The 25363-nt window shown below is 44.1% G+C and overlaps 1 protein-coding gene across 1 annotated transcript; it reads left to right on the top strand.

Moving 5' to 3' along the window:
- The first annotated feature begins 16197 nt into the window (after window positions 1–16197).
- Window positions 16198–16293, top strand: SLN (sarcolipin). The gene has a single exon (XM_005149735.1). It carries the CDS (start codon window positions 16198–16200, stop codon window positions 16291–16293), a length of 96 nt encoding a protein of 31 aa, XP_005149792.1.
- The last annotated feature ends 9070 nt before the right edge of the window (window positions 16294–25363 follow it).

Raw genomic sequence — 25363 nt, 5'->3', positions numbered from 1 at the left:
AAGATTGGACTCAATAGCATGAAGATGCACTTTGACTGTATACCCCTAAGTCTTAATCAGACAGGTGAGCAAAGAAAATATCCTGCTGGTTTTCTGTATACATCTTTCTCATCTTCCCTGCTGAAATTAAGTAGGCATAAAGAAAAGCCAGTGCAACTGTTTATTGTTCATGAGCTATTTATAACAGTTTTTCACTACGCCAGTTATCAAATGGAAAAAAATACAGCTTGTTTCTTAGTGATACTTGAAGTTTTGAAATTCAAAACAAGAACTTACTGTATTTAAAGAAAACAAATAACAGTCTTTTGATGGAAAAAGTATTTTTTTTTGGTAGAAATAATTGTTCCAAGCTCTCCTCCTTCTGTTTCTTTGCAATAAAGCATCCGACATCCTGTTCCAAATATTTTTTTTTTCCAAATGAAATAAGCAGACCTGAAAATATTTTTCTCTTTTTGCGATGTCTTTGCCTGCAGGTCCATCCGAGTTTTGCAAGTGTAAAACAGGTCCAAGTGATGAGCAACATAAGTGTTGCTTGAACTAGAAAACATGGAAGAGTATCTCTGGCTTTCCCGGGGTTTAAGTCAGGCCCTAGAGGGAGGTTATGTTGCCAACTGTCCCTGAGCACACTGCAGCTACAATTTGCAGTAAGAATTAACTGCTTCTCTACTGAAATTTTCACATTTACCCATGAATACATTATAGGAAACCCAAGAAATGGTACAGACCTTATAGACCAGATGAATTTATGTAAATGTTCATCACCTCAGTGAACAGTTCTCGTGAAAGGTAGTGAGAAATAAACTGTGAAGAATTCCTCCCCAGTCCTACTGAGAGGGAAATGGGAGATATTTTACCATCTCACACAATGTGTCAGTGATTTTCTCCAGGGCTTTCTTAGCTCAAATGGTTTTTAGCAAATTAAAACCGTATTTTAAAAAGTAGTTTTTACCAAAACTTTGGAGAGAATATTCCTAACAGAAAATGCTGCATTCAAGCCCCAGTGCAGCCAGTTTAATATCCTGACATTTTCTGGTAGCTGGGATTATGCAGAATGAGGAAATTTGGGATGTACCTTAGCTAGGTGAAAGCCATGCAAGCACACGGACCTGTGTCCCCTTACAGCCTTCCTGCCACTAGGCTGGTTTTAGGTTGTAACATCCTAGCTAGGCTGAATGGCTGCTGGGAACTGGCTTTTTTATTCACAAAGTAGCAGCTGGCATTGTGCTTGCATTAGATTTCTGTGGCAGAAGCCAAGGTATTCCTGTGGTGCAGGAAGGCTCTGTGTCTTCTAACACAAATTTCCACCTGTATAGCACACTACCCTTTATAGACTCTTGCAATTAGAAGATGACCTATTAATGATTTGCTTCCTCAGGTATGCATTGATGACTGTATCTATGCTGCAAGCAGGAAAATGCCATAAGATTCACATAATTTGGCTGCCTGAACTTGCCTAACTAGGTTTTGATTTTTCCATCACCATGAAAACATAGCAAAGGTTCCTCAGGTGCTGGGCAATTCCCCAGGCTCCCATTTGCACTCTGCTTCCGAAGAGCACTGCAATGACATGTGAGTTACCGAACACCTGGATTGGGCTGGTGTGTTGATAGTATGAGCACTGGCATAGCCAAGATGCTCATTTGTGCTCAGCCGGAGGTGTTATTTGCCTGCCATGCACTGCAGCAGCTCTGGGTGTGAGGATGATGGAGCTGTGACATGCTGCGTCTTATGCTGCTCCAGCTGCTCCAGCTGCCTGAGCTGTGAGTGTCTTCTCTTCCTGCCCTGGGAAGTGGGTATTAAACATCAACATGGGAGGCTGGACAAAGCTGCAGTCCAGTTTAGGAAGAGTGAATGTTCCTGTAGCCTGTATGGACGTACAAAAGACAGGAGCATTCAAATCACTAATGATTCCTTCAGAGGGCAGGTCTCTCTCTATTTGTCGTGGTTTAAACCTGGCCACACAGCTCGTTCATTCACTCCCCCCTCACTCCACCAACTCCCGGAGAGTTAGGAAGGAGAATCCAAAGAATGTAGCCCCCACAGGTTGAGATAAGCACAGTTTAATAGCTAAGGTATAACATAAATCACTACTGCCACTACTACTACAAATAATAATGATACAGCAAACAACAAGTGAAGAGAATACAACACCTCACCAGCCACCGACCCATAACTCACCCCACCCTGCCCGACCAAGCACTGACAGATACCTCCTCCATCCCCCCAGGGCTCCAGCCCTTCCCAGGTCTCTCCTGGTTACATCCCGGGTATGACGTGCTATGGTATGGAATACTTCTTTGGCTAGCCTGGGTCAGGTGTCCTGCCTCTCCTTCCTCCCAGCCTCCCCTCCTTCCCCTGCAGAGCATGAGCTCAGAAAAGGCCTTGGACGAAACAAACATTTGAGCAGTAACTCAAAACATGCTCTCTATCAGCAACCGTTCCCAGCCCGAAAGTCAAAACACAGCACTGCACCAGCTACCAAGAAGGAGAAAAATGACTGCAACTGCTGGACCCAGGACACTATTCTTCTGAGTGAGTGCTGAGATCTGGTTGGGTTTAACACCTATTTTCCCAGGTCTGCAAATGTGGTCATTGCTAATCCTCTGTCTGAACAGCACTTGGCTTCTTGACTATGTGCCTAGTACTGCAAATCAAAGTAGATAAAGGGGGGCTGGATTTCCTTCAGAGACGTTCTTTGCCATAGGACTGCAACCTTACAGTTCTTGTGCTCCATTAGTCCCCAGAGGTGACATCCTATTAAACGTCCTTATCACATTCCAGAAGTTTATTTCATAAATATTTCATGGACCATAAGTGGAACAGCTGCTCCCTTGCGGCACCGTTAATAGCACAGGTCCCCACTGCTGGGAGTCCTGTCCTCCACTGTGCTGCCTCAACCCTGCCCTTCTGCATCACCAGTGCACAAAGAGGCTGCTGCTGCCAATTTAACACTTTGCTTTGTATCACAGTCTGAAAGCACCCAAATAAAGGTCCAATGAGGTCTACCAGAGGAGAAGGCCTGGGGAGCTCAGCAGCAGCGAGGAGAGGTCAGGCTACACCAAAACTGACCAGCCTGGTGTGGTGTTAATCCTGCATGGCTGTGTCTGTGCTACTAAATAAAACAGACCAGGGACAGTCCTTTGCCCTGAGAGCAGGAGGCACGGCCTAGATGCCATGCACATGGCTAAACTCACTTCCCTGTTAAAATGGAGCAATCATATCCACTGGTACCTCTGGTGAAGGGTCCAGGGTCACACTGCCTGAGCCATGCATGAGCATGTGAATCTGTGGGGCTCAGCCAAATGTGTGCCCTGGGTGTGTTTTGTTTAACAGTAAGATGGGACCAGTGAGGAGCACAGAGGCAGGGGCCATCCTTATGGCAGGGGAGAGATCTTCAGTGTTTTGATGGGGAGCAGAGTCCTGCACTGCTCTCTGTGTGCCTAGAGGGTTTGTTGAAAAGAGAAGGAGCAGCAGAGATGCAGTCCTCACACATCTAGGGGAACCTGGGGGTAGATGAATCCTGTCCCACTCTCTTATTTTAAACTGGAGCCTAGCTAAAGTTTGAGCAAGCCAGTGAATGAGGATTTGCACCCAGCCATGTGGGAAGACAAAGGTCAGGTGTGGCAGGCTGTGTGCTCTTCTAAAAATGATGCTAAACCCGAGCTGACATTGCCAGACTATGCTGTGGGATTAAGACCTCCTGCCAAAGAAATTGGTGTAATGGCTGGGCCATCATAACAGTCCAAAACGCTTAGATCATGACACAGTCAAAGAGCTTGCCTCCTACAGGGGATAGATTTGGATTTACGGTAAGCCTGATGGGATGGAGACTGAATAATACAGCATGTCTTTTTATCTCACTCACTATGTCATGTGTAACCTGGTGTCCTGGGATGGCAATCTGAAATTTCTGAGTCAAACACAGCAGATAGGGAATAACAAAATGTAGAGCAGTGAATCTGGCAGGAGTGCAGAGCTGGTGAGCACCCAGTCCTGAAAAAAGACTTTGATTTCAGAAGGACAGATCTCCTTCCTCCATGGGGCAGGACTTGGTGCTCGGTGCTCAATGGAGACACTCAGGGTGGGTGCTGAGGATGCTCCAGACAGATGGCTGCAATTTTCATCTCTGTGGTGCACTCAGAAGGCTGGTCAGAAAACTCATCACCTCCTGCATGGCTTCTGTGATGTGTTTTGGACAAGACATGCACCACTGAGAATGCAGCCCAAAACCAAGGCTGGATTTGAAGGTGGGCTCAGCAACATTTCTTACTGAGATTACAGTTATTTTACAGGCATAATCTGCTAAAATGCCAAAGGCATTTATGAAATTCATAGCTTGAACAATTAAGGTAACCTGGATCTGGGTTGAGTGTTTATGCACTGAAGAACGGAGCATGGTGTTGTGAGGGAAGAAAAGCATCCCAAATAGCCCTGGTTTTAGAAACAGTCTCTGCAGACTGAGACTGGAGTGGGCTTTTTGTGCTCTTGCCTACTGCATTTTAAAATCTGTAATAGTCCCTATTTCTGCTGAAGAAGAGATTTTGAGATCAGTTGGAAAACCCCTGTTATTTATATAATCACGTTTTTTACTTACAGCTTTCCTCACGAAATTCCCCTGATATTTCCATACTGATTTGCCAGGCTAGTGCACAACAGTCGGAAGCACCAGCCCTGGCCGTACATAATGATAAATACTGTTTTAGGTACTACTGCTGAGGTGAGCTCAATCCTGCTCAAAAATACTTGTGGCTGGATGCAGAAAGCTTTGCTCCCCATATCTGTCTCCAGATCTGTTCACCCCTGTTGTCACTGGATGTGGTCCTGAGTCCTACTGATCTCTTTGGCCCAACAGCATTTTCTAAGACACTGTGTCTTGTCTGTCACCAGTTTCCCTGAATTTGAAGAGATGTCTGCCTCTGCTTGGCCACTTTTCCTTGCAACCGAGTTTAATGCATTCCCTTTCTTACGGCACTGACAAGGTGAGACCTTTTCTTTCCAAGTCAAATGCCTTGGGAGAGAGCAGACAGGCAAGGGCATGCACAGTCATGCCTTTGGGGGGAGCAGGAAGTTCCTTGGCTCAGAGTATCCCTCGCATCCTGCCCCCCCTTGCATGCACACACTTCTCCATTGCTCCTTGGCTGACATTTCCCCAGCAACACCCCTTCCCTCAGGTTGGTCATACCAGAGACACATGCCTGCAAACCTCAGAAAATAATTGGCTCAGAACCAGTAATTTCTTATTGCAAGGAGGACTGCACACAGAAAACAACACGAGCCCTTATTGCCTAGGTAATCACCAACAACGTCAACCCCTGCCAGTGTACTGGGGTGGAAAGACTGAACTTTAACTCAAGATAATGAATCAACATCCCTCTAATGTTTCCTGGGATAATGAGTTTCTGGTCTGACCTGGCACAGATTGCATTTCTCTCCAAGAGCATAGTGAGACCCACAGGAGCTCTGCAAGGGATCTGAGCATGGATCCCTGGCTGTTTCTGCTTGAATAAGAGATAATTTTGCTAGCCAGGGTTGACACAGGTCAATGTCATGTCATTCAGCCTGAGCAGTCTGTTAGGTGTCAGACAGTTGCTAGGTCCTATGGGCAAAGTACTGATTTTGTTATATTTATCAAGTTAAGCCAACAGTGTACTGACCTGCCCCCCTTACCCTCTCTTGCAGGGAAGAGTTACAATGAGTAGGAATTCACATTTGCAGCTAGTTTAGCCAGACCTCCAGTCTGGAAAGTGTCTCCTGTGTTCCACAAAAGGTCTGGAAGACAGCAGATAACACCTGTTCCAGTAAAGAAGAACTGGAATAGACTTCAGAGGGGCAGAAACCAAATGAGCTTTCAGCCAGTGTTTTCAACACAGCACTTTCAAGTCACCTGTGGCAGCATTTGCACCATGGAAATAGCCTGCAGCAAGCAGCACAGCCAGGGATGGAGGGGAAATGGGGTGCCTGGTTCCAGTTGTCATGAACACTGACTGTGTGCTGGTCAGCTGCTCACTGCTGCAGGATTATGTCCATGGCCTGATCCAAAGTCATGCTGACAGCTGGTTTGGTAGCACCCAGGTTTGATATTAGTGGATGCTTAATCAAGCCCTGGAAGGGCAAAACAAGTAGTTTTCTGCTTCAGAGAAAGGAATGAATGATAATCATAAAATCATAGAATAGTTAGGATTGGAAAGGACCTCAAGATCATCTAGTTCCAGCCCCCCTGCCATGGGCAGGGACACCCCACACTAAACCATATCACCCAAGGCTTCATCCAACCTGCCCTTGAATACTGCCAGGGATGGAGCATTCACTGCCTCCCTGGGCAACCCATTCCAGTACCTCACCACCCTAACAGTAAAGAATTTCTTCCTTATATCCAATCTAAACTTCCCCTGTTTAAGTTTCAAACCTTTACCCCTTGTCCTGTCACTACAGTCCCTAATGAATAGTCCCTCCCCAGCATCCCTGTAGGCCCCCTTCAGATAATGTGTTAGCAAAGGATATGATCCTCCCAAATAAAGGTATGATAGCTGAGCAGGCAGTCAATGTCCTTGTTTTTCCCCTTAGCCATATCACACTGAAGTCTGTAAGCATAAACGTAGGTGTCTGTGTACTGCTCACTTATTGCTATCTGTCTGCAGGTAATGAAGCTTCCATCTGCTCACATCGAGATGTGTTAATTGATTCTGTAGAAAGCAAAACGTGGACTTAACTGTTTGTCAATGACTCACAAATTGTGATTGCAAGAGAGGAAGAGAGCAAGGAATATTCATCACAAACAAAACTGGAAGCTTAACCTTAGTGTTGTAGCTGTCTATTATTAAAAGACTTTGCTCCCAATACATTACCTGCCAGTAGTCCTGTTAAATGTTGTTGTTCACTCTTAACACTTGTCTTGCAAAGAGCCCAGACAAACATGTCTAGCAAGCTTCCAAATGGCTAATCATAATGAGCAGCCAAGCAAAACGAAAGAAACACTGAAGAAACCCAGGCTGAGGATGCTGGTTTGGGCTGTTCCACAATTCGGCTGTTCAGACTTTTTTTTCTGGGTTAGATCCAGACGTCCCTAAAGCTCAGCTGCATTTCATTGCCTGGAGCAAGAACCTGGGGTGTTGAGAGTAGCTGTGTCTGACTTCTCATTTATTCTATAATCATAGAATGGTTTAGGCTGGAAAAGTCTTTAAGATCATCTAGTTCCAACTCCCTGCGATGGACAGGGACACCTCTTCTTCCCCAGAGAAGGAGGAATCACACGCTGCACCTGGGTTAAGTGCACCCACACAGGTGAGCAGCTGCATGGCTTCGTGTTGCCGCAGAGCTGGGCTGTGAGCTTTCAGGAGCAGACTCTTCTGCCCATTAGCCCTGTAAAAGCACACAAACAGTCTGCTGAAAGCACCAGGCTGTGTTGGCACAACAGCTGGTGGCTACCTAGTAACTGAAGGCAAACCTTCCTTTCAGGGCGTATTTACAGGCTGCCTTATAAATGACTCTGGAGATTTAAGAACTCACACAACAGCTGTATGAGATAGAGCTGAAAGGTTCTCACATAGCAGTAGTGCTGATATGGTTGTTCACAGAGATAAAAATTGTATTTCTACATGGTGCCAGGACATAGTTTATTAAAGACTCAGTTCTTTTCATGTAAGAGAACTAAGGCAGGCTGTGAGCACACAGACATCTCACTCTGGGATAGAGTAAGGGGAGAACCTGTCTGGCATCAGTGCCAGCTCTTGGACAAACACCTACTCAGAAATAACTTCACAGTAACTCACCCCTTTATTGCAGAGATGAGAGCCCTGTCTTTGCTTATACAACCAGTTACTAGGCTGCAACCAACAGGCTGTAAGTTCTCGGACACCCTTGTTGCTTTGTGTCCATTCTTGTTCCAGGGTGGCTGGACCCTTTACTGGAGATTTTCAGCATGTTGACGGCTACAAGGGCACCAAATCAGTCTTGATGCAAGAGCACTGAGCATCAAGGCCTGAGTACAGAAAGTGGCATTTCTCTGCCTATGCCACTGACCCTGCTGCACGAAAGTCTTTCTTTCACCACTAGTAGAAATTTCCTCCACCACTCAGAAATGAGTTAAAAGAATACTGATTGTGTTTCCTACTTGAATGTGTTCTACTGCAGTTTGTACCCTCAGTCCCTGTCAGGTATTTCTCTACTAGTTTGCAGATTACTTTGAAAAACTGCTTACTAGATGTTCTTCTCTGTTCCCTTAAGGCTTTGTATCTGTGGGCAGAAGTCTTCTGGCTCAAGCATAAAGCCCAGAAATGGCACTCATCACAATAAGGAACTCTTACTCATGTGGCAAAGGCCATGCCTGCTCTGCCCCTGAAGATGTTGCTGGCAAAGGGGCCCACAGCCACAGGCATTTATCTTGCGCATGCCTGCTCTGTCTGCTCAAACCGCAGCTCTATTCAGCAGCACATTCTAAGCTCTAACAGTGTGGAAGAGTGTGGCCACAGTAATCTGCATCTCTGTGACCTTGATCCTGATTGCTGAAATTAATTAGCTTGACAGTGGGTTAAGCTCAAAAGCCTCTCCATAGTTTCTGCCAATAATGGCTAGACAAGAGAGTGGGGTGAGAGCATATCTCACCACATAGCCATGAATCCCCTACTTTGAGTTATCTTCCAGGAGAAACTCATTAACTGCAAGGTCTGATGTTTAGCAACACTTCAAGAAGATGCCTTTTAATGCTTTTCCTTACAGCCTGGTGAAAGATGAATGCTATGTTCCAGAACTCAGGTCGCTTCAGAACAAGTGAGAGCATGTACTTACTGGCTGAGATGTAAAATACATCAATTTTGACTAAAGCATTTCTGCATGATTTTACCTCTGCTAGTTTATCTCCTAAATACTATTTACCATCTTATTTGTCTGTGGGGATGATTGTGTCACTGCTGTTACAGGTGACTTGATATTTTCTTTACACTTGACCCAGCATTTAAAGTAGTTTGGAACCAGCTATTAAAGACTAAAATTGAGGTGTCTTTTTATTCTTCTCTCATTTGTGGTGCTTTAGAAGTAATTTCAAGTTGTCTTTTTCCCCCACTGTGTCCAGCGTTGCATGTAATTTTTCACTGCTACATGGGTTTGTAGTTTGACTCATATTACTGCAGCTTTTGTCCAGTTGAAACTGTTGTGTAGAAATCAGAGGAGTATCTTCTCACTCTAGGCTTGTTGTGAAAAAAGGGAGTCTAAAATTAATAAAACTAAAAATGAAAACAATAAAATAAGCCTGATAAAAATATGACAAGAACAAGTCTAAAACTAAATGAACTCGGACAGAGAAGAAGGGAGTGTGACCTGTCAGCAATTGTAAATGTTCATGTGACCTGTGGCCCATACTTGGGTTATTATAATCTTCTCTGAAACATTTTTCTGTGTTATCCTGGACTTTTCTGGTCATATTCATCTTGCATGACTGTGGAGGTAAAGAAGATCAATACCTTCCAGAGAGCTGTAAATGTCTATCTTTTGTCAAATAAATTGTCATTTGGAGGACTCTTTCTCCCCATTGACTGTAGTATGATGCTGATTTTGGAAGAGATAATCCCACCAATAAGACACTGAAAAATAGTGATGATTCCTTGCCTGCCACCCATTCCTATTGTATTCCTTTTGAGGGCTGGCCTCACTAACAAGTCAGTGTGAAGCAAAGGTGAACGTGAATGAAAGATTGCAAGAGAGAGTGCTGTAATGATTAAAATTTGGAAGTCTTATTCATCAATGTCCTCAGTGATTTTTAGGATGGAGATTGGTGAGCAGCAAACATTAACTATTGTTACAGGGGCAAGATGTTCTCTTTCTGCTTTCTGCACAGAAAATATAAGTCCTTAAGATCCATACTGTGCTGATGTCTCATCCTGGAGACAGTAGCCATAGGTGCTTACATTTGTTATTACTGAAGCTCCCTAAGACCTGAAAGACCAGCAGCAGTGGCAGTTAGGTCTCTACCTTGTGCCTCCATTGCTGTGCAGTATTTTTCCAGTTTTCCCTGAGGGAGAAAAGATCTGAATCCAAATCTTCACATCCCATGTGTGGGTATCACAGCTGTCCTGCTGCGGAAATGGAGGTATAGTTTGCTGTGGTTTGAAAAAAATGATGCCTGTGGCATCTGAGGATTTGTTCAAAGCATCTAGCTTGCTGTAGATGGTGAGATGCATGCAAATGCAGTTAGTAGCTACTTTTGTGACTGGGTGCTCTGAATATCTAGTTATTTTTCCTTTGCTTCTGCTGATCTGACGTCCCTGCTAATTTTGGGGCCTTCAGTTTTGTTTTATGCTTCAGTAAGCCTCAGAGGATGTGCTGATGCCAATGTAAATAACATATGAACTGTCTGTCAGACTCTCCTGATTTGCTGCATAGCCAGTTTGTACACAGCAATAATGCATGGCATCTCTGGGCAAGGACACCATGCACTGTAGGCTCTGGAAGATGAAAAGCTCTATTCCTTGCTTTGAGGAAGGAGGAACCAACCCATTTAGCTTTCAAAATACAAGGCTAGACATCTTAACTCAAAGAGGAGGCTAAAATCACCAATGTCTAAGTGGACTGTAGTGTCTCTACAGCTGCAGAAAAGGTAGCTGGCTCTCAGGTACCTCCAGGAGGGTTGCGGAGTCTCCTTCTTTGGAGACATTCAAAACCCACCTGGATGTGTTCCTGTGTAACCTGTTGCAGGTGGCCCTCCTTTGGTAGGAGTGTTGGACTAGATGATCTCCAGAGGTTCCTTCCAATGCAAACCATTCTGTGATTCTGTGAAAGGATGACAGCATTTAAAACTTGTTTTGACCTGTCGTATCCTCTATCAGCTAATTCAAGCAACTGCCTACTCACCCTGTGGCTGATGTGAATCCTGTTCATGAGAACTCAGGTAGGTTCATATGCTAAAAATATAGACCTCTGCCATCTGACCAAGTCCAGCCTTCCTAGCCCCCAAAGCTCCCTCTGGGGGAAGTCAGTATGATCTGTGGTGTTTAGGGATGCTGTCCCAACAGCAGACATCTACAATAGATGATTTGCATGGATCAAGTGCCTGCATTTCCCTCACTATCTCTTTTAAGGGAGCCTATGCTGGCTGGTTCTGTGGGAGGTTCTGTGCTGTAGTCATGCAGCCATTGTGCTAAGAGCCATGGGCCTCACACCTCCCTGGCATGTACAATCCTGCTATGGACAATGCGGCAATATTCAGGCTCCTTTGTACATCTTCAGCTTTTTGTTGAGTGATTGTGCCTATTTAGGTGATGGTGTCTTTTCAGAAGTCCTGTAAATCATTACATTTAAGATCTGAGCAGACTTAAGTGATGTCTGTCTTTAGTTCCCACAGGGACACACAGTAGTTATGTGTGAAATACATGTTGTGATTACAAGTACAGTATGTTGCTGCAAATTTGTGTTCATACAGATAAGACATCAGTGCTTCAAGTGGGTCTTCTAAGAAGTCACTTGTGATTACACTAGAGAGCAGGTGCCAACTTAAAAATTAGCTAGTTCTTAGCAAATTTAAAAACTACATGTACTGCACTTGCTTAGTGTGAAAGATAATGATGAGAGCAAAAATGAACATAGGCCGCTCCAATTATGTAAGTATGGCTTTGAAGGATTATGTGCTACTCGATTAGTAGGCTGGGAAGAACTTGAGATAGTCACAGCAACTTTAAATATAGACCAGAGCCTTAGGTTTGAGTATGTGAGGCATGAAGAGGGAGATTTGGCACGGGCCACGTGAAAGCTGAGAACATCCAGATCTATCAGAAAAAGAAGAAAAAATAAAAGTGCAATGAGAAAAATATTCTGTGTGGTATCTGAACCTCTCAGTTAGCATTTCAAGTGGAACCATTAGGTTCATTCTCTTTCTCTTCTTTCTGCTCTTTTTCTTCTTTCTGCTTTCCTAATCAGAACTAAATCACTTGGTTAAATAAACCATCCTTCTAAAGATATGGTCCTTAGTGTGTTTGGGCTCTTTGTTCATAAACAGCAGGAGTATTTTTTTTGGAGCCAGGGAGAAGTTTCAGCTCCTGGCAACTGCATACTCTAATCTATGGTGTCTTGAGTTCAGAAGTTCAGGCACATTCCACAACTCAGGCATGCTTATTGGACCTCTGCTCGGTGCTAAGTCCTTTTTTTCCACACAAGTCTTTGTGTGTCCATGCAGACATATATATATCTGTAAAAATATATAGGAGCGTTCTGTTAGATGACATCAAAAGTAAATGTAACACAATTTGGCTCTTCTAAAGTTGCTAGGAACTAGCTCTGTAAATCCAAAAGTGATTTTTAACTGGTTGGTCTCAGTTCAAGCAAATGAGCTGCCTTCAAATTACTGATACGTTGCGGAAAGTTTCTTTCTATGCTATACGGAATATTTGAATTTGCTATTTCATTTTTGCAGTGCTGAAGGTATGTAGGATGTTGTGTAGAGAAGCTCAGCTATGAGCAGGTTGCTTGGTGTAGAGCTATTCACAGTATGAGCCATCACAGCTGCCGGAGCAGATCCTTGTGTTGAGGGGACACTGACAACGGGAACAAGAAGGAATCATAAACCCAGCCCTGTTTGTAGTCCCAGTCTAGCAACTCCAATAGGCTGAATCCCAGAAGTATGAGGACGTCCAGGCAAAGATCATGCTACATTCACTGTGTTTCTATATGCTTTCCCCAGATTTCCCCACCAGTCACTATGCTGGGTTAGATGAATCTTTGTTCTGGTCCCCTAATGAATTCTTCTGAACCCTATGTGCTCTTCCATGGCCTCCTGTATGATCCTCAGCACAAAATAATGAAGGAGGCATCTGTGCATGTAGAAAAGAGTTAGGGTGTTTGCCATGTGTGCTGGTTAATGTCATGTACAGCACTGTTTTCTAGCTGTCATGGACAAAGTCCAAGAAGGATGTAAGCTGGGACAGAGCAGGAAGGGGCTCCCCATCAGTGTGGAAGTGTAGATACAGGCCTGGGGACCAGAGCTGTGGGGTTTCAGTTAAAGAAAAACATTTATTGGGTGTTCTATTGGCAGAGAGTAAAATAAATGTCAAGATATCCAAGATGCATAGACCCAGGAGAATATTTGGGCACTGATGTGCAACATTTAGTAATTAAGATCAATGGCACTCAGATGTTTCATGTTTTTCCTGGTGTATATTAATGTGATTCAAGGTGAAGTAGATTTGCCATTGCATGAGAAATCCTTAGATTTCTGCTTCAGAATATGCCAGCGAAAGGAATAGCCTAGGGCAGGTTCATGGCAGACGTACACCCGTCTTCCCTCTGGCTGAGGGGGAGAATTTTGAATCTGGATTTCCCAAACCCCCTGTAAGTGTGGGACAGGTTTGCCCAGGTTTTCCTTGGGAGGACAGGCTTTGGTGGCACAGCCAGCAGAGCATGAATTACAGTAAGAGCCTGCAAACGTACTTAGGCATCTGAATGAGGCATGGGTTAAGCCTTTGCTCTTTCATCAGTATATTTTTGCACAGGACTCCCACGCAGAATGTTGGCTTTTGTGAATGTGCTGCGTGGTGCCCAAGAGGGCAGTGGCAAGGCAGACAAGCCAATGAAAGGGAAGATTTCTCTGGTTCTGGTCTCCCTCCTACCTCCAGCAATTGCACAGGGAGACTATTTAGGGAGATCATCCAGGCAGAACATCCCTTCCCTCCACCCCCCTGGTTACCCACAGCTATTTGTTTTGTTGTGTTTTTCATCGGGTTGGTTTCCAGCCCGCCTTCCTCACTGGGGACATCACACTGAGATGTGAGTGCTGGTGCAAAGGGAGAAACGTGGGAGCTGATGGAGGAGCACTGTCACAGCAAGCTAGGATACTTTGAGCTGTGGTACCTCCCAGCATGCCCAAATGTAAATGTACAAAAGGCATCAGAATCAGTAAACAATCTTCACACTATGCATCATGTGGTATTTGGCAGGAGAATAAGGCCAGTGTTGTGGGTAACCTTACACACTTAAACCTGATCAGGATCCTCATGTTAATCTGGCAGCACGGTGTTGCAGGAGTGATCCCTCTGACTTCAGTGGAAATACTTGCATCAGTCACCTGAAGCAAAGGCTCTGAGTTGGGAAAAGCCACAGCAGCACAAGGCTGGCAGAGTCTGCTCCTGGCTCAGTCCAGCCTACCCTGCCAGGACTCTCTTTCAGCTGTAGTGATTAAAAGGAAACAAAAAGCCGTTTCTTTTTGTTCACATACATAGCAAGTTCTAGCAGTGCCTTGGGCTAAGATAAGGTAATGTGGGGATTACAGCTATCTAGGCCACAGAGCAGTGAGCTTTCTGTGAAGAAATGCTGCAGGGTGGCAGAAACACTTCTCTGTATGCTCAGACAGATGGAACATTAACATCAGATTTGAAAACTGATGGGAGAAGAGCATGCAGGCAACTCAGTGGGTCTTTAAAGCAATGGACTGTGCTTTTCAGACCTCCTAGTTCCAAACTTTTCTATCTGGCAAATGATCCTGGATTTCAGTAGTCTATATTCAAATGCCAAGAATATTTTGCTCCTATTCGCTTTAAGTGCATATGAACTCCAGAAGCTGTGGTATACAGGTATGTAGGATCAACAGCTGTGTTGTACTTAATGAAGATAAATATATAGACAGATCTCCATGCCCTGGCAATGATCTTAAGGATCCTGAATTGTGCACACAGACTTCTGCAAGTGGCTCTTCCCTTTTCCTGCACTGGGGAAGACACCATCCAGCAAAAAAATTCTCTGTCAAATCCCATTGACTCCCAAGCACTGCCCACTGCTCTGCTCTAAGCACAGCACCACCTCAGAAGAACTAAGAGAGGTGAATCAGCCCACAGAGCCCCTGCATGAACAGCCCATACCAAATCCCACAGCCCAGCTTAGCCCTTTTAAAATGTTTTGGGGCTGATGTCAGCACCTGGGCTGCCAATGCACTTGTTGGTCTCCTCCCTCAGCCTACTTCAATTCCCACTCAGGGACTGGGCATCCAGACAGAGTGGGAGATAGGCAGAAGCCTGGAGGGGAATAATACCTGCAGTCACCTCAAGTCCAGAGGCAGAACCACTGGACACCATTTACTTCCTCAAGGTAAAGAAAGTTTGACTTATGAGGTCAGATTTTCTCTTGTCCAGGGACATAGGAGGCTGGCAAAACAACTTGGGAATGTAGGAATTTGTTGACTGCATGCACTGAGCTTTTAATGTTTAATCTGCAAACTAAGGCAGTTTGTATTCAAAGTGTCTGTCTTCATGCTGGTACAGTCTCACAGATTCTCTTGTTTGCACTATAGGTGTTGCAGCCTAATCTGGCTTCTCTCCTGAAGTTTTGGTTGTGTGGCTGAAATTCCTTGTCCAGAGTTCATTTTTTGGGGGTTTCTATTATATTTGTATGTCATACAGATGGGCTTAGTGCATGACATTCATGATAAAGTCTTCTCATTTCTCTGCAAGAACTCCAAAACCATACAAAATTCAAAACTTGCTGTGATAAATAAAACCAATAACCACAAGAAAGGTTTTTGGACACAACTTGAATGGGGTTTCTGAAGTAAGAGACATAGCAGCTTGAAAGTGCAGGAAAGTCAGAAGGTTCTTGAGAGAGTTCTGTTTCATTTGTAGGATTAACTTACTTACGAAATTGATGAAGTTCTTCAGAAATGGAAATACCTAACATGAGGTTCTCCTGGTACTTTTAGTGGTAACATAAATAATTCAGATTCATCAGTCTTTCTCTATAATAGTTTGCACCCAGTTGTTTTTCTCAATGTAAACATGCAAAGAAATACAGGACTTTAAAGATCTCTAAACAGTGCTGCAGGTACAACATGGATCTATTGAAAGCAATAAATGGGGCTAGGGCACAATTTATTTGAAAATGCTTGCACAAAGCAGCACTAATTTCCACACCTGTGTGGTGTATTTTGGGGTGACACTGAGAAATGCTGGTAATCAAAGAAGGTGATAAGCTGCCAGACATAGGTTTTACTTTTTACTGTCCCCTGTGCTTACTAACTCCTTGCTGCTGAAACAACATTTATTTACAGCAATATAAATAGCTCTGCTGAACCTGCCACTTTCATGCATCTGTTCTTCACATATTTATCTTTTTCCCTTAAAGGAGCCTGTGACCAGAAGGTTGAGCTCCAGGACACTCCTGGGCAATCCACTGAAGTTTTCCCTTTGCTCTACCTGCTGACCTCTTCTCTCCCCTAATTATTCCCCCAAAATGGAGCGATCCACACAAGAAATTTTCCTCAACTTCATGATTGTCCTGATCACTGTATTGCTCATGTGGCTCCTCGTGAAGTCTTACCAGGACTAAAAGACAATCAGAAACTGTGGGAGGTGATTTCAGTGTGTGTCTGTGGAGATAAGCAGCCCCCACAATGCACCACTGGGATTAGCTTTCAGTCAGTTGAGGATGTTGTGAATCTCTTTTTTACTCTCTTGTATCTGTTGCCTGTGCTAATGTTTGTGATGGGTCTATGATGGTGCAAGTATTTTATTGTGTAGTGATCCACCTGTAACATGTAAAATGCAAGATCCTTAGGAGCTGTTTGGCTTGGCTGTCTCCTCCAGTAGTTACTGTGAATGCTGTAGCCCCCTGCCCACCATGCCAGCTTGTTTGGTGTTGGTTTTAGGTACTCAAGGGCGTAAAACTGCAGTACGAAATGTAACCGTCTGTATTAACCAGTATGAGAGGCACAAAATCACGTAGCAGAAGGGAATGTGAAACTTCTACTTTCACTTGCTCATTTCACTTCAATAAAGAACACGTAAACCCATTTTTTGTAGCATTCCTTATCTTTCTCCCAGCCTGACTGCTGTTTGCTGCAAGACCTGCTGATAAGCATGGTACAGGGTGATGTGTGAGTTTGGTGGTTCGCTTGTTCATCCCACCTGCATTTTTATTTGTACCATTTAAAAAATTGCTGTGGAGCAGAAATCCTGCAGCTGAACACCTGTGTACTCACAAGAATGAGCTGCTCAGGTCACTTTTCTGTCCGGAGTGACTTATGCCGTTGATGCCTGTGGACATGGGCTTCAAATAGAACCTCTATCCCAGCGAGGAATTGTCAACAATTGCATTTTTCTGAAGCCAGATTTCAGGCAGGGATTCCCAGGACCCTATTTTTGGCCAGGCCATGCTTGGAGCAGTGCCTGGAGGGACAAGCCCGGGTCAGCTGGCACCCCAGCCCTGCTCCAAGCCCTACGCAGGGCAGCAGTCCCTCGGGGTCTATTGCAGCATGCCAAGTGCCATGGCACAGCCGCTCTCAGCTTTGGTAGAACAAGGCGTGAGTGTGTTGGGGTTGCTGTGAGGGTGTTGTCGCCTGCTAAAAAATCTTGAGGCAGCCTGAAGAGCCCACAGCCCCTGTGTTTGTGAAACCAGCAGTGTAACTCCTCCCGGGCATTCCCCATCTGTTATTTTAATGGCTTCAGAGAATCAGTATCTTGTGCAAAATGCAGCTTTCTGCAAGAAGGCAGTTAAAGGTGTGCCGTGTTGCTGATACAGGTCTCCTTCACCTCCAGGGACCTGCAAAGAGCAGGCAGCAATGCAGGGCTGTGCCAAGGTACCTGAGTCTAGTCTCGATACGGTTAGGTGGAGAGATGCTGGCTGTGACAGCTGGCACTCATGCCTGAGCTTAGAGGAAAGGCAGCAAACGCTGTGGTAGCACCACTTGCTAAGTGTGTGTGTTGCTTAAAGGTTGCTAGTAAGTGATCCATTGCCCTGTATCATCAGTACTGGGTTTTGCAGTCACCCCTGCTGCAGCATGTGTGGGGCACAAGACATGAATGCAGTACAGTACCTGATCTTGGAGAAGATTGCCAAGGTGACATAGTGCTTACCCTGCTCCTTCTCCCATCCCACATACTTTGCTAAAGACACTCTGTGTAGAGTTCGCAGGAACTGCCAACAACTAAAACAGTAGTTACTCATGACTTTCACCTGACCCCAACAAGGCAATTTTCACTCTAAGTATAGATAGATGAATTAGCCTCACCCAGAACAGAAGTTCAGTGGTATCCTTTCTGTTTGCTTTCCTGGGCCATGGATCAGACTGTAGCCACCTAATTTTAGATGTTCAGATTTCAGAAGATTGGCTCCAGGCCAGGTAATTTGGAATTGCCAAAGCACTTAGCACTTCACTCAACACAAACAGGATGTTCAACACGCTTTTGGAAAAATCAGACCACTAGTTTGTTTGTGTGGATACCAACCTCAAAACCAAATTTTAGGCACCAAGATTTGCAGCTTTGGCTAAACATTAGAAAGTTATTCAGTGGGGGTTATCAAAATGCTTGTATCAAATATCAGTGGTTGCAGTTTTTCCAAGAAAAGTGTTTTTATCAAGGAAAACTAAGATTTATCAAAGACAAACACTATGCTTGAAGACCAACTGTGTCTATTTTGCTTCTGAATGATGCCTGGCTGCTGTAGACTGTATGGCTTGTGCCCCTTTTCTCCTTTCTTGCCCAAGCACCAGGTCTGGCAGGTTCTCTATCCTGCGTGACGTAACCAAGCATTCCTATGATGTGTTACCTCCAAGTCACAAGGTAGGAAACTGCTGTGCAGTGAAAGATGAGAATGGGGAAGTGTGATTGAGACTGAGGAGCTGCCCGTGCTGCATTTCTAAGTGGGTTGATTACAAAGCATTTCCTGCTGACATTTTTCATTTTGCAAAGATTCACTCAAGATTCAGTTTCATGGGGAAAAAATTGCACACTGTGTAAACTCTGTGTGTGTGTGTTGTTTGTGTGCGCTCAGTAGATGACAGAAACAGAAGGAAAAGCAAAAAGTGTGGTTCTCACCCTTATCAAGACAGCATTCCTGTGTTTGCATTGAAGTTTTCCCTGGATCAAACCAAGAAAATGTGCAGCACAAATAATTTCCTCACTACACAGCAAGTCCAGTGTGGTTCTATTTTTACATCTGCACTTGGAAGTGTCCCAAAGGCAATAGATGCCTTTGCAATTCAAGAAGAACTTTTCACAATACTCATCTATCTTTTGCTGGTGCAGTGAGCTAGAAGGAATCAAGAAGAATGACATCCTGCTGATGGGGTTGCCATTGCTGGGGCTCCTAAATCATTCTTCACCTACACAGCTGAGCTGGTTTGACCCCTGTGCGTGGGGTTTACGCACAGATTAGTGTTTCAGATCTGAGCTGGAAAAGCCTCTGGCACATTTCCCAGGGCTGTATACAGCTGGTGTTCAAGCTAATCAACTCTGACCTCTTAGCTTAACAGTTCAGCTGTCAGCTTCTAAAGAGAGATGACAGCATTTTCAAGCAGGCTTCATTATGCTTATCATCTAATACTAATCTCTGCTCACACTGGGCTTATCTGCGAGGAAGTGTAAAGAAGCATAAATTCATGCAAAATGAACAGAGATGGTCAGTTTCTGCTGGTGTATGTGCTGTGCTGCACTTGTACCTGCTAGTTCTTTGCTGCAGTAGGTGGATGATGGAGATGAGTAATAATTTGATTTTGGCAGCAGTTGTTAGCTAAATGTAAGTCTATGCTTCCTTATACTACAGCTTGCATGGCAGGATCCAGAAAGGCATTTATATGGTGCACGGATGTGCCTTTATCCATTGGCTTTGTACATATGCCTCTTTGTGTACCCAGAAGAGCAGCCAGAGCTGTGTCTCTCTTCTGAATGGCTGTTTTCATCTTGCTTCACCTCTCCCCTTTTTGGGAGGCAGGCAGTGGCTTTTCCTCTTGACTACATGGCCAGGGCAGTATGCAGTCTACAGCAACAGAGCTGTGCCCTGTTCATGTCTGCTGTGCACTGCTGTTCCTCCCCATGTATATGAAAGCCCGCTAGCCCTTGGTCATCGTGCTTGTAGTAAGTGTGGTTAAAGCCCTTCCCAAAAGCTTCGCTCACAACACCAAGTCATCAATCATATGAAAGCCTGGAATGACTGTGGCTCAGGTGACCTGAAGATCAAATTGATGGGATCAGGCTATTCACAGTGACTTGGGTATCTAACAGTTTCTTAGGAAGGACTTAATCACTTGTAGAGATACACCTTTCTACATCCACTTGGCATAAATTTGGTCTTGCACATTACTGTGACAGCCTGGCCTAGATGCATCCTCCAAAAGCTCTAGTGTGAGCGACCCAGTTCCTAACCAAAATTATGGAGCACTGAGCAGTAAATAATCCAGAATGGATGTTTCATGTACCTCTTTTCCCTGCAGTATTCAACCATTTTCCTGTTCAGTTTCTTGTCCACAGGCATCTGCTGGCATATCTGAAAGCAGGAACGTGATTTTTTCACAACCAGTTTAGGAAGGACCTGTGAAAGTGGTGAGACCCTCCTGGCAGTGTTCAAGGCCAGATTGGATGGGGCTTTTGATCAACCTGGTCTTCTGGAAGGTGTCCCTGCCCATGGCAGGGAGTTGGAACTAGAAGATCTTTAAGGTCCGTACAACTACTCTGTAATTCTGTGATGTGCTGCTGCATGATGCAAGCCATTTCCCCAGTGGACTCCAGTGGACCTGGGCCTGGTTACATCAGGCAGTAATTGGCCCTTTTGTGTTTCCCTGGTTCTGATCTAATCCCTACAAAAGTCTGTTTCGGCATCACATGGAAAAGATATGCCACAAGTAGCTTTAGATCTTTCACTTAGACCTACGTTTGAACAGAAGAAGTTTACTGTAAGAAATCTTACATCCTGTATTAAGCTCTATTAACTAATAGTTATGAACATATGATTTAGAAACACTCAGTTCTGCACATTAAATCCATAGCTGTGAATATATGTTAAATCCAAATGTTACTGACCACAAACAAATTTGGGTGGACTAGAACATCTGATTGTTAATCAGAACTGGCCTGTAAGAGAGATGGTGGCTGGAAAACAACCAGTAGGACACAGGGATAATGCAAACATCAGAAAGACGAGAAGACGATGTCAATAAGGAAGGTGCAGCACACATTAAAGAAAGCTTTAGTAAAAATAAACTAACAAGTCAATAAAATAATGTAGCACTCCTCTAGTCTGACATTTCAAAACCTGGAGAAGTGAAACTGGGACTAAAGTGTCCACCAGAATATGACATGCTACAGGAGACCAGAGAGGCTGTAAGGCAGAAAGCATAGTGATCATGGAAAGCTTCAGTTGCAGACTGCCTTCACAAAGTGGGCAATGTCAGACCAGGCTCTAATTCATGCTACATTTTTTAACAGCATAAATTACTGGTTTACATGCAGTCAGACATTGCGGAAGGAGAAACCATGCAGCCATTAACAGTACACAGGGTCAGGATCAAATGTCACCTTTAAAATGATGGTGTGATAGTGACCACAATGTGCATGAGCAAAACATTCTTTTGGAAATGGGAATGTCAGAGGAAGAATATGCCAAGCACAGAAAGTAATCATAAATGAAATACTACCATTCAAAACACAGAAAATACATCCAAATTGGAAAAAACAGAATCAACTCAGACAAGTTAAGTAAAAAATCATAAGGATGGCAAGGATAAAAAGTTGAGTAACACCAGACCAGATGCATTAATAATAAACCACCTCAGAAACAGGAAACCTGTCATGAAGACTGCACAGCATGCAGGTGATAATGCAGGAATGCACAGAGAATATAAGCTTGGTATAGTGCTCCCTGTGGGGGATTTCCACACTAGAACTTCTATCTGCAGGTGATGAGTTGGAGAAATGGTCTCAACCAAAGGGCCAGAAGTCAATAGAATGAACAGTGATATATCAGCAGGACCAGACAGTGTTCACATGGTGATTTTAAAGCAGCTCAGATATAAAATTGCCTGAGCAGTTACTGTGGAGTGTAACTTATTGCTCATGTCAGACTGGTACCAGAGGAACAGAGGGTGGCAGATGCAGTACCACTTCTTAAGAGGGCTGCAGAGATCAGCTGGGCAGTTACAGATGTGGAAGTTTCATTTCCACATCAGAAAAAAAAGCCACAAGACAAACAACAAAAAAGCAAACAGAATTCAAAGGCACATAAGTGGTGGAAAAATCAGCAAGGTTTCTGCAAAGGGAAACCCTGCTTTTGGTATCTATTACAACTCTGAAAGAGCCAGTGAACACATCAGGGAAAGTGAGCTGATGGATACATTTAGACAACCCTAAACTGTCATGGAATAGAAAGGGATGTTCTCCCTTTAAGGGCTGAAAGAGAAAGAAGGTGGCATTGAACAGTGAAATTGCATAATAAAAGGAGGTGCAGAAGAGACTGCATAGCTTAACATGCTTTCAGGAAAAGCAGGAGGATTGAAAAATTTTCTGGTGGTACAAATGTCATAGATGAAGAGTTGTAGACTGTCATCTCAATGCCAAATGATAAGTGATAAAATGGTAGATGACATTAAAGGTTGACAACTGTGAAGCAGAAAACACTGGGAGAAAAATCAATCCAACACACAAACGATGAGCACACAGAAAAGATCTAGCAGTAACTGCATAGATTTCTGTGCACACATCAGCAACATGGTCAGTGTTGGAAAAATTGTGGAGAGGAGCAATAAAATGATGAAAACCATTGTGACAACTTCAGCTTGAGAAGAAATTAAGCAGACTAGATCTCTTTGACTTGGAAAAAAAAACCCCACTGACTGAAGAAAGGATACGAGTAGTGACAAATAAGGGCACATGGACTGGCTATTTACACTTTCTCAGTCCATCAAATAAATAGCAAACATAACAGTGACATGTGAAATGAAGAAAGGCATTTCACAGGGAAAAATTGAACTGTAAAACTCAGAAGTACGAGATGTCCTGAAAGAAAACAGGACAGACAGGTTTAAAAATGTTCAGATAAATCTGTGGAAGGAAAAAACCCCAGAAGATTAAGATCTGTTAAATATGAAGATAGCTTCCTGGCTCCATAGGAAGCTTAACCAAGGACTACTAACTCAGAAGATATTCTGAGGAGTTATTACTCTTTGTTTTACCTATCATCAGGCATTGCAGGGGCTGGGGGCTCCCCACAGTGGCAGGCAGGGCCTGTTCCACCACCCCAGGTCAGACCAGGGGTGACCAGTGGCAGCCCCAGCAGCAGACATCAGATACCTCCCTGGGAATGGGCCAAGTAAGAGAAAATATGACTGTCAACAGCCTTCAAATATATACAACATGGCAACAAAGAAGAAAGCAATGAACTATTTTCCTTGCACAAAGTAATAGGCTTGAATGTTAGCAAAGGAGATTTCAGAGCATTTCTCTTAGTCTAATGACTAGCAGGTAGAGTTGAGTACTATGCTACACTTTTGAGAGGTGAGGGGCTACCAATACTGAGAGATGATGTCAGCATTTTTTAAGAATGGGTTCAAACATCCATCAGGAATAGTTTATAACAGCTTGGAGAGGGATACTATCTCCTAGGGAGCTTCCATGAAAGCAAATACCAAAGGCTACCCTTTTTTGAGAGTCCTCATCCTCCCTAGCTTGACTCAATGACGATATTTTAGAATGGAGAAAAATGCAAATAGAAAGTTGCTGCAATTTGCTTACAAGAGCTAACAATGAGTATGTGAACAGGTCAACCTGCACTTTTCTTGAAGGAATTTTGAAAATGTTTAGGTGACTTAAAGTGGTGCTTCCAGTGCAGAAAAGGCCTCAGGGAAGATGTGTGCTACAGGAATTTTATATCCTCCAGACTGCTGCAGCCTCTTTGCAATCTCTCAGACCTGGAGTTCAGGATCCTTGACAGTCTTTCTCCAAGGTAAGGGCATTCACAACCACTGATTCCTATCCCGGCACAGAACATCTCAAGTTGGAAGGGGACCCATAAAGATCATTGAGTCTATCTCCCTGTTCATCGCAAGACTGCCTAAAATTAAAACATATGACTAAGAGCATTGTCCAGATGCTTCCTGAACTCTGACAGGCAAACTGAATTAAAATCTCCCAAATAGAGTTCCAAACCCCTGAAGTGACACAGCATCAAAGTGATTGCCAAGCTCTGAATTCCACCAGAAACTCAAGTATAAGTAACCTAATTTGATTAACAGTTTTCTTGGAGATAGTTGGGAAACATCCCCAGTACTATTGCTCCAGCAGTCAGCTCAGGGGCAGCTGCAGGAGTGAGCAGGAGCTGGCACACAGCGGTGCTTTTCCCGGTGGACCAGGAACAGCGGGCTCCGGGAAGGCCCTGCCCGGCTGGCGCTGTCCAGGGTGCTGCACCGCACCTCCGGCCTGGCTGCGGGGGAAGGCGGTCGTCCAAACGCGCCGGGGTTTGTTTTGCGCAAGATGAGAGAGCTCTTGCTTTTACCCCCAAATGTTCCTTGGTTGTAATTCAGAGCGTCAACCAGAAGGCAGTTAATGTGAGGGTGCTCTTAAAGATATCTGTGCTCACAGCTTTGAAATTGTCTTCTGTGTTTTCCTCCCTTATGACCTCAAATTCATTGCATAGTCAGACATCAATGCTGAAGACTAGATGATGGGTGTCTTGCAAGAAGAAAAGTTTTGAAGATTGACTGAGACTTTGGTTGCAGCAGGTAAGAATGCAGGAGAAAGGATTAGGTAAGGAGACCAAGGGCAATTCTCTCTCTGGGAGGAAGAGAGTCCCATCATTCAGATGTCTAGGAGCTGTCATCACTGTGCCTGAAAAATAATGGAATAGAACTGTGGCATATAAGTTAATTACCATTATGTATGAGATTCATAGGCAGTGATTGTAGGCATCCATAATAAATTCAGGAGGATCACAAAAAATACTGTTGCTAGACAGTGATGTTTAATTTGCACTTACAGGTGCAAAGTAAGAATATAGAATAAAATGTTGAAGTGTCAGCATCTCTCTCTATGACTTGCAGTTCAGACAGCTCCAAAATGACTTGAAGTGCTGCAGGTTCCCAAATGCACTTCACAATCTCTCTATAGCTTTTGGATCTCTGTTGGAATTAGAAATGAATTTAGTGCTCCAAAAGCACTGATATTTCTATGTGATAAGAAAGTCACTGTCTGGCTTTTCAAATAGTCTCCTAGGATATGAATGCTTAGTCTAGCTTTTAATGCAAGGGCACTCATACCATCCATCAGGGAAGACTTTCTGACCCACTCAGTAGATAGCTGATATCCACATCTCTCTCAAACCTGTCTTTTTATCCAGCAAATGAAGGAGAGCAACATGCTGTGGTTATAACTCCTTGCTGGGGCTCAGGGTCCCCTGTTTGCTATTGCTGTATTCACCTTTTCTGGACAGATTTGGAGCCAGTGTACATTTGCACAGCTTCACAGCACACTTAGACTAACTGGGGCCTGTCTCAGGCATGGACGAAAAGTAAAATAAATTCCATTCTGCAAGACAGAAGCAGCTGATTCTCTCTGGAGAAAGCCTGGTAGGAGTTTGAGGGTGCTTTAGGGGCAGAAGAACCTTATGCACTAAATTAGCAGCTGGGAAGGGC

Source organism: Melopsittacus undulatus, chromosome 2, assembly GCF_012275295.1.
Source record: "Melopsittacus undulatus isolate bMelUnd1 chromosome 2, bMelUnd1.mat.Z, whole genome shotgun sequence".
Lineage (NCBI taxonomy): Eukaryota > Metazoa > Chordata > Aves > Psittaciformes > Psittaculidae > Melopsittacus > Melopsittacus undulatus.
This window is presented reverse-complemented; position numbering and strand designations above follow the sequence as displayed.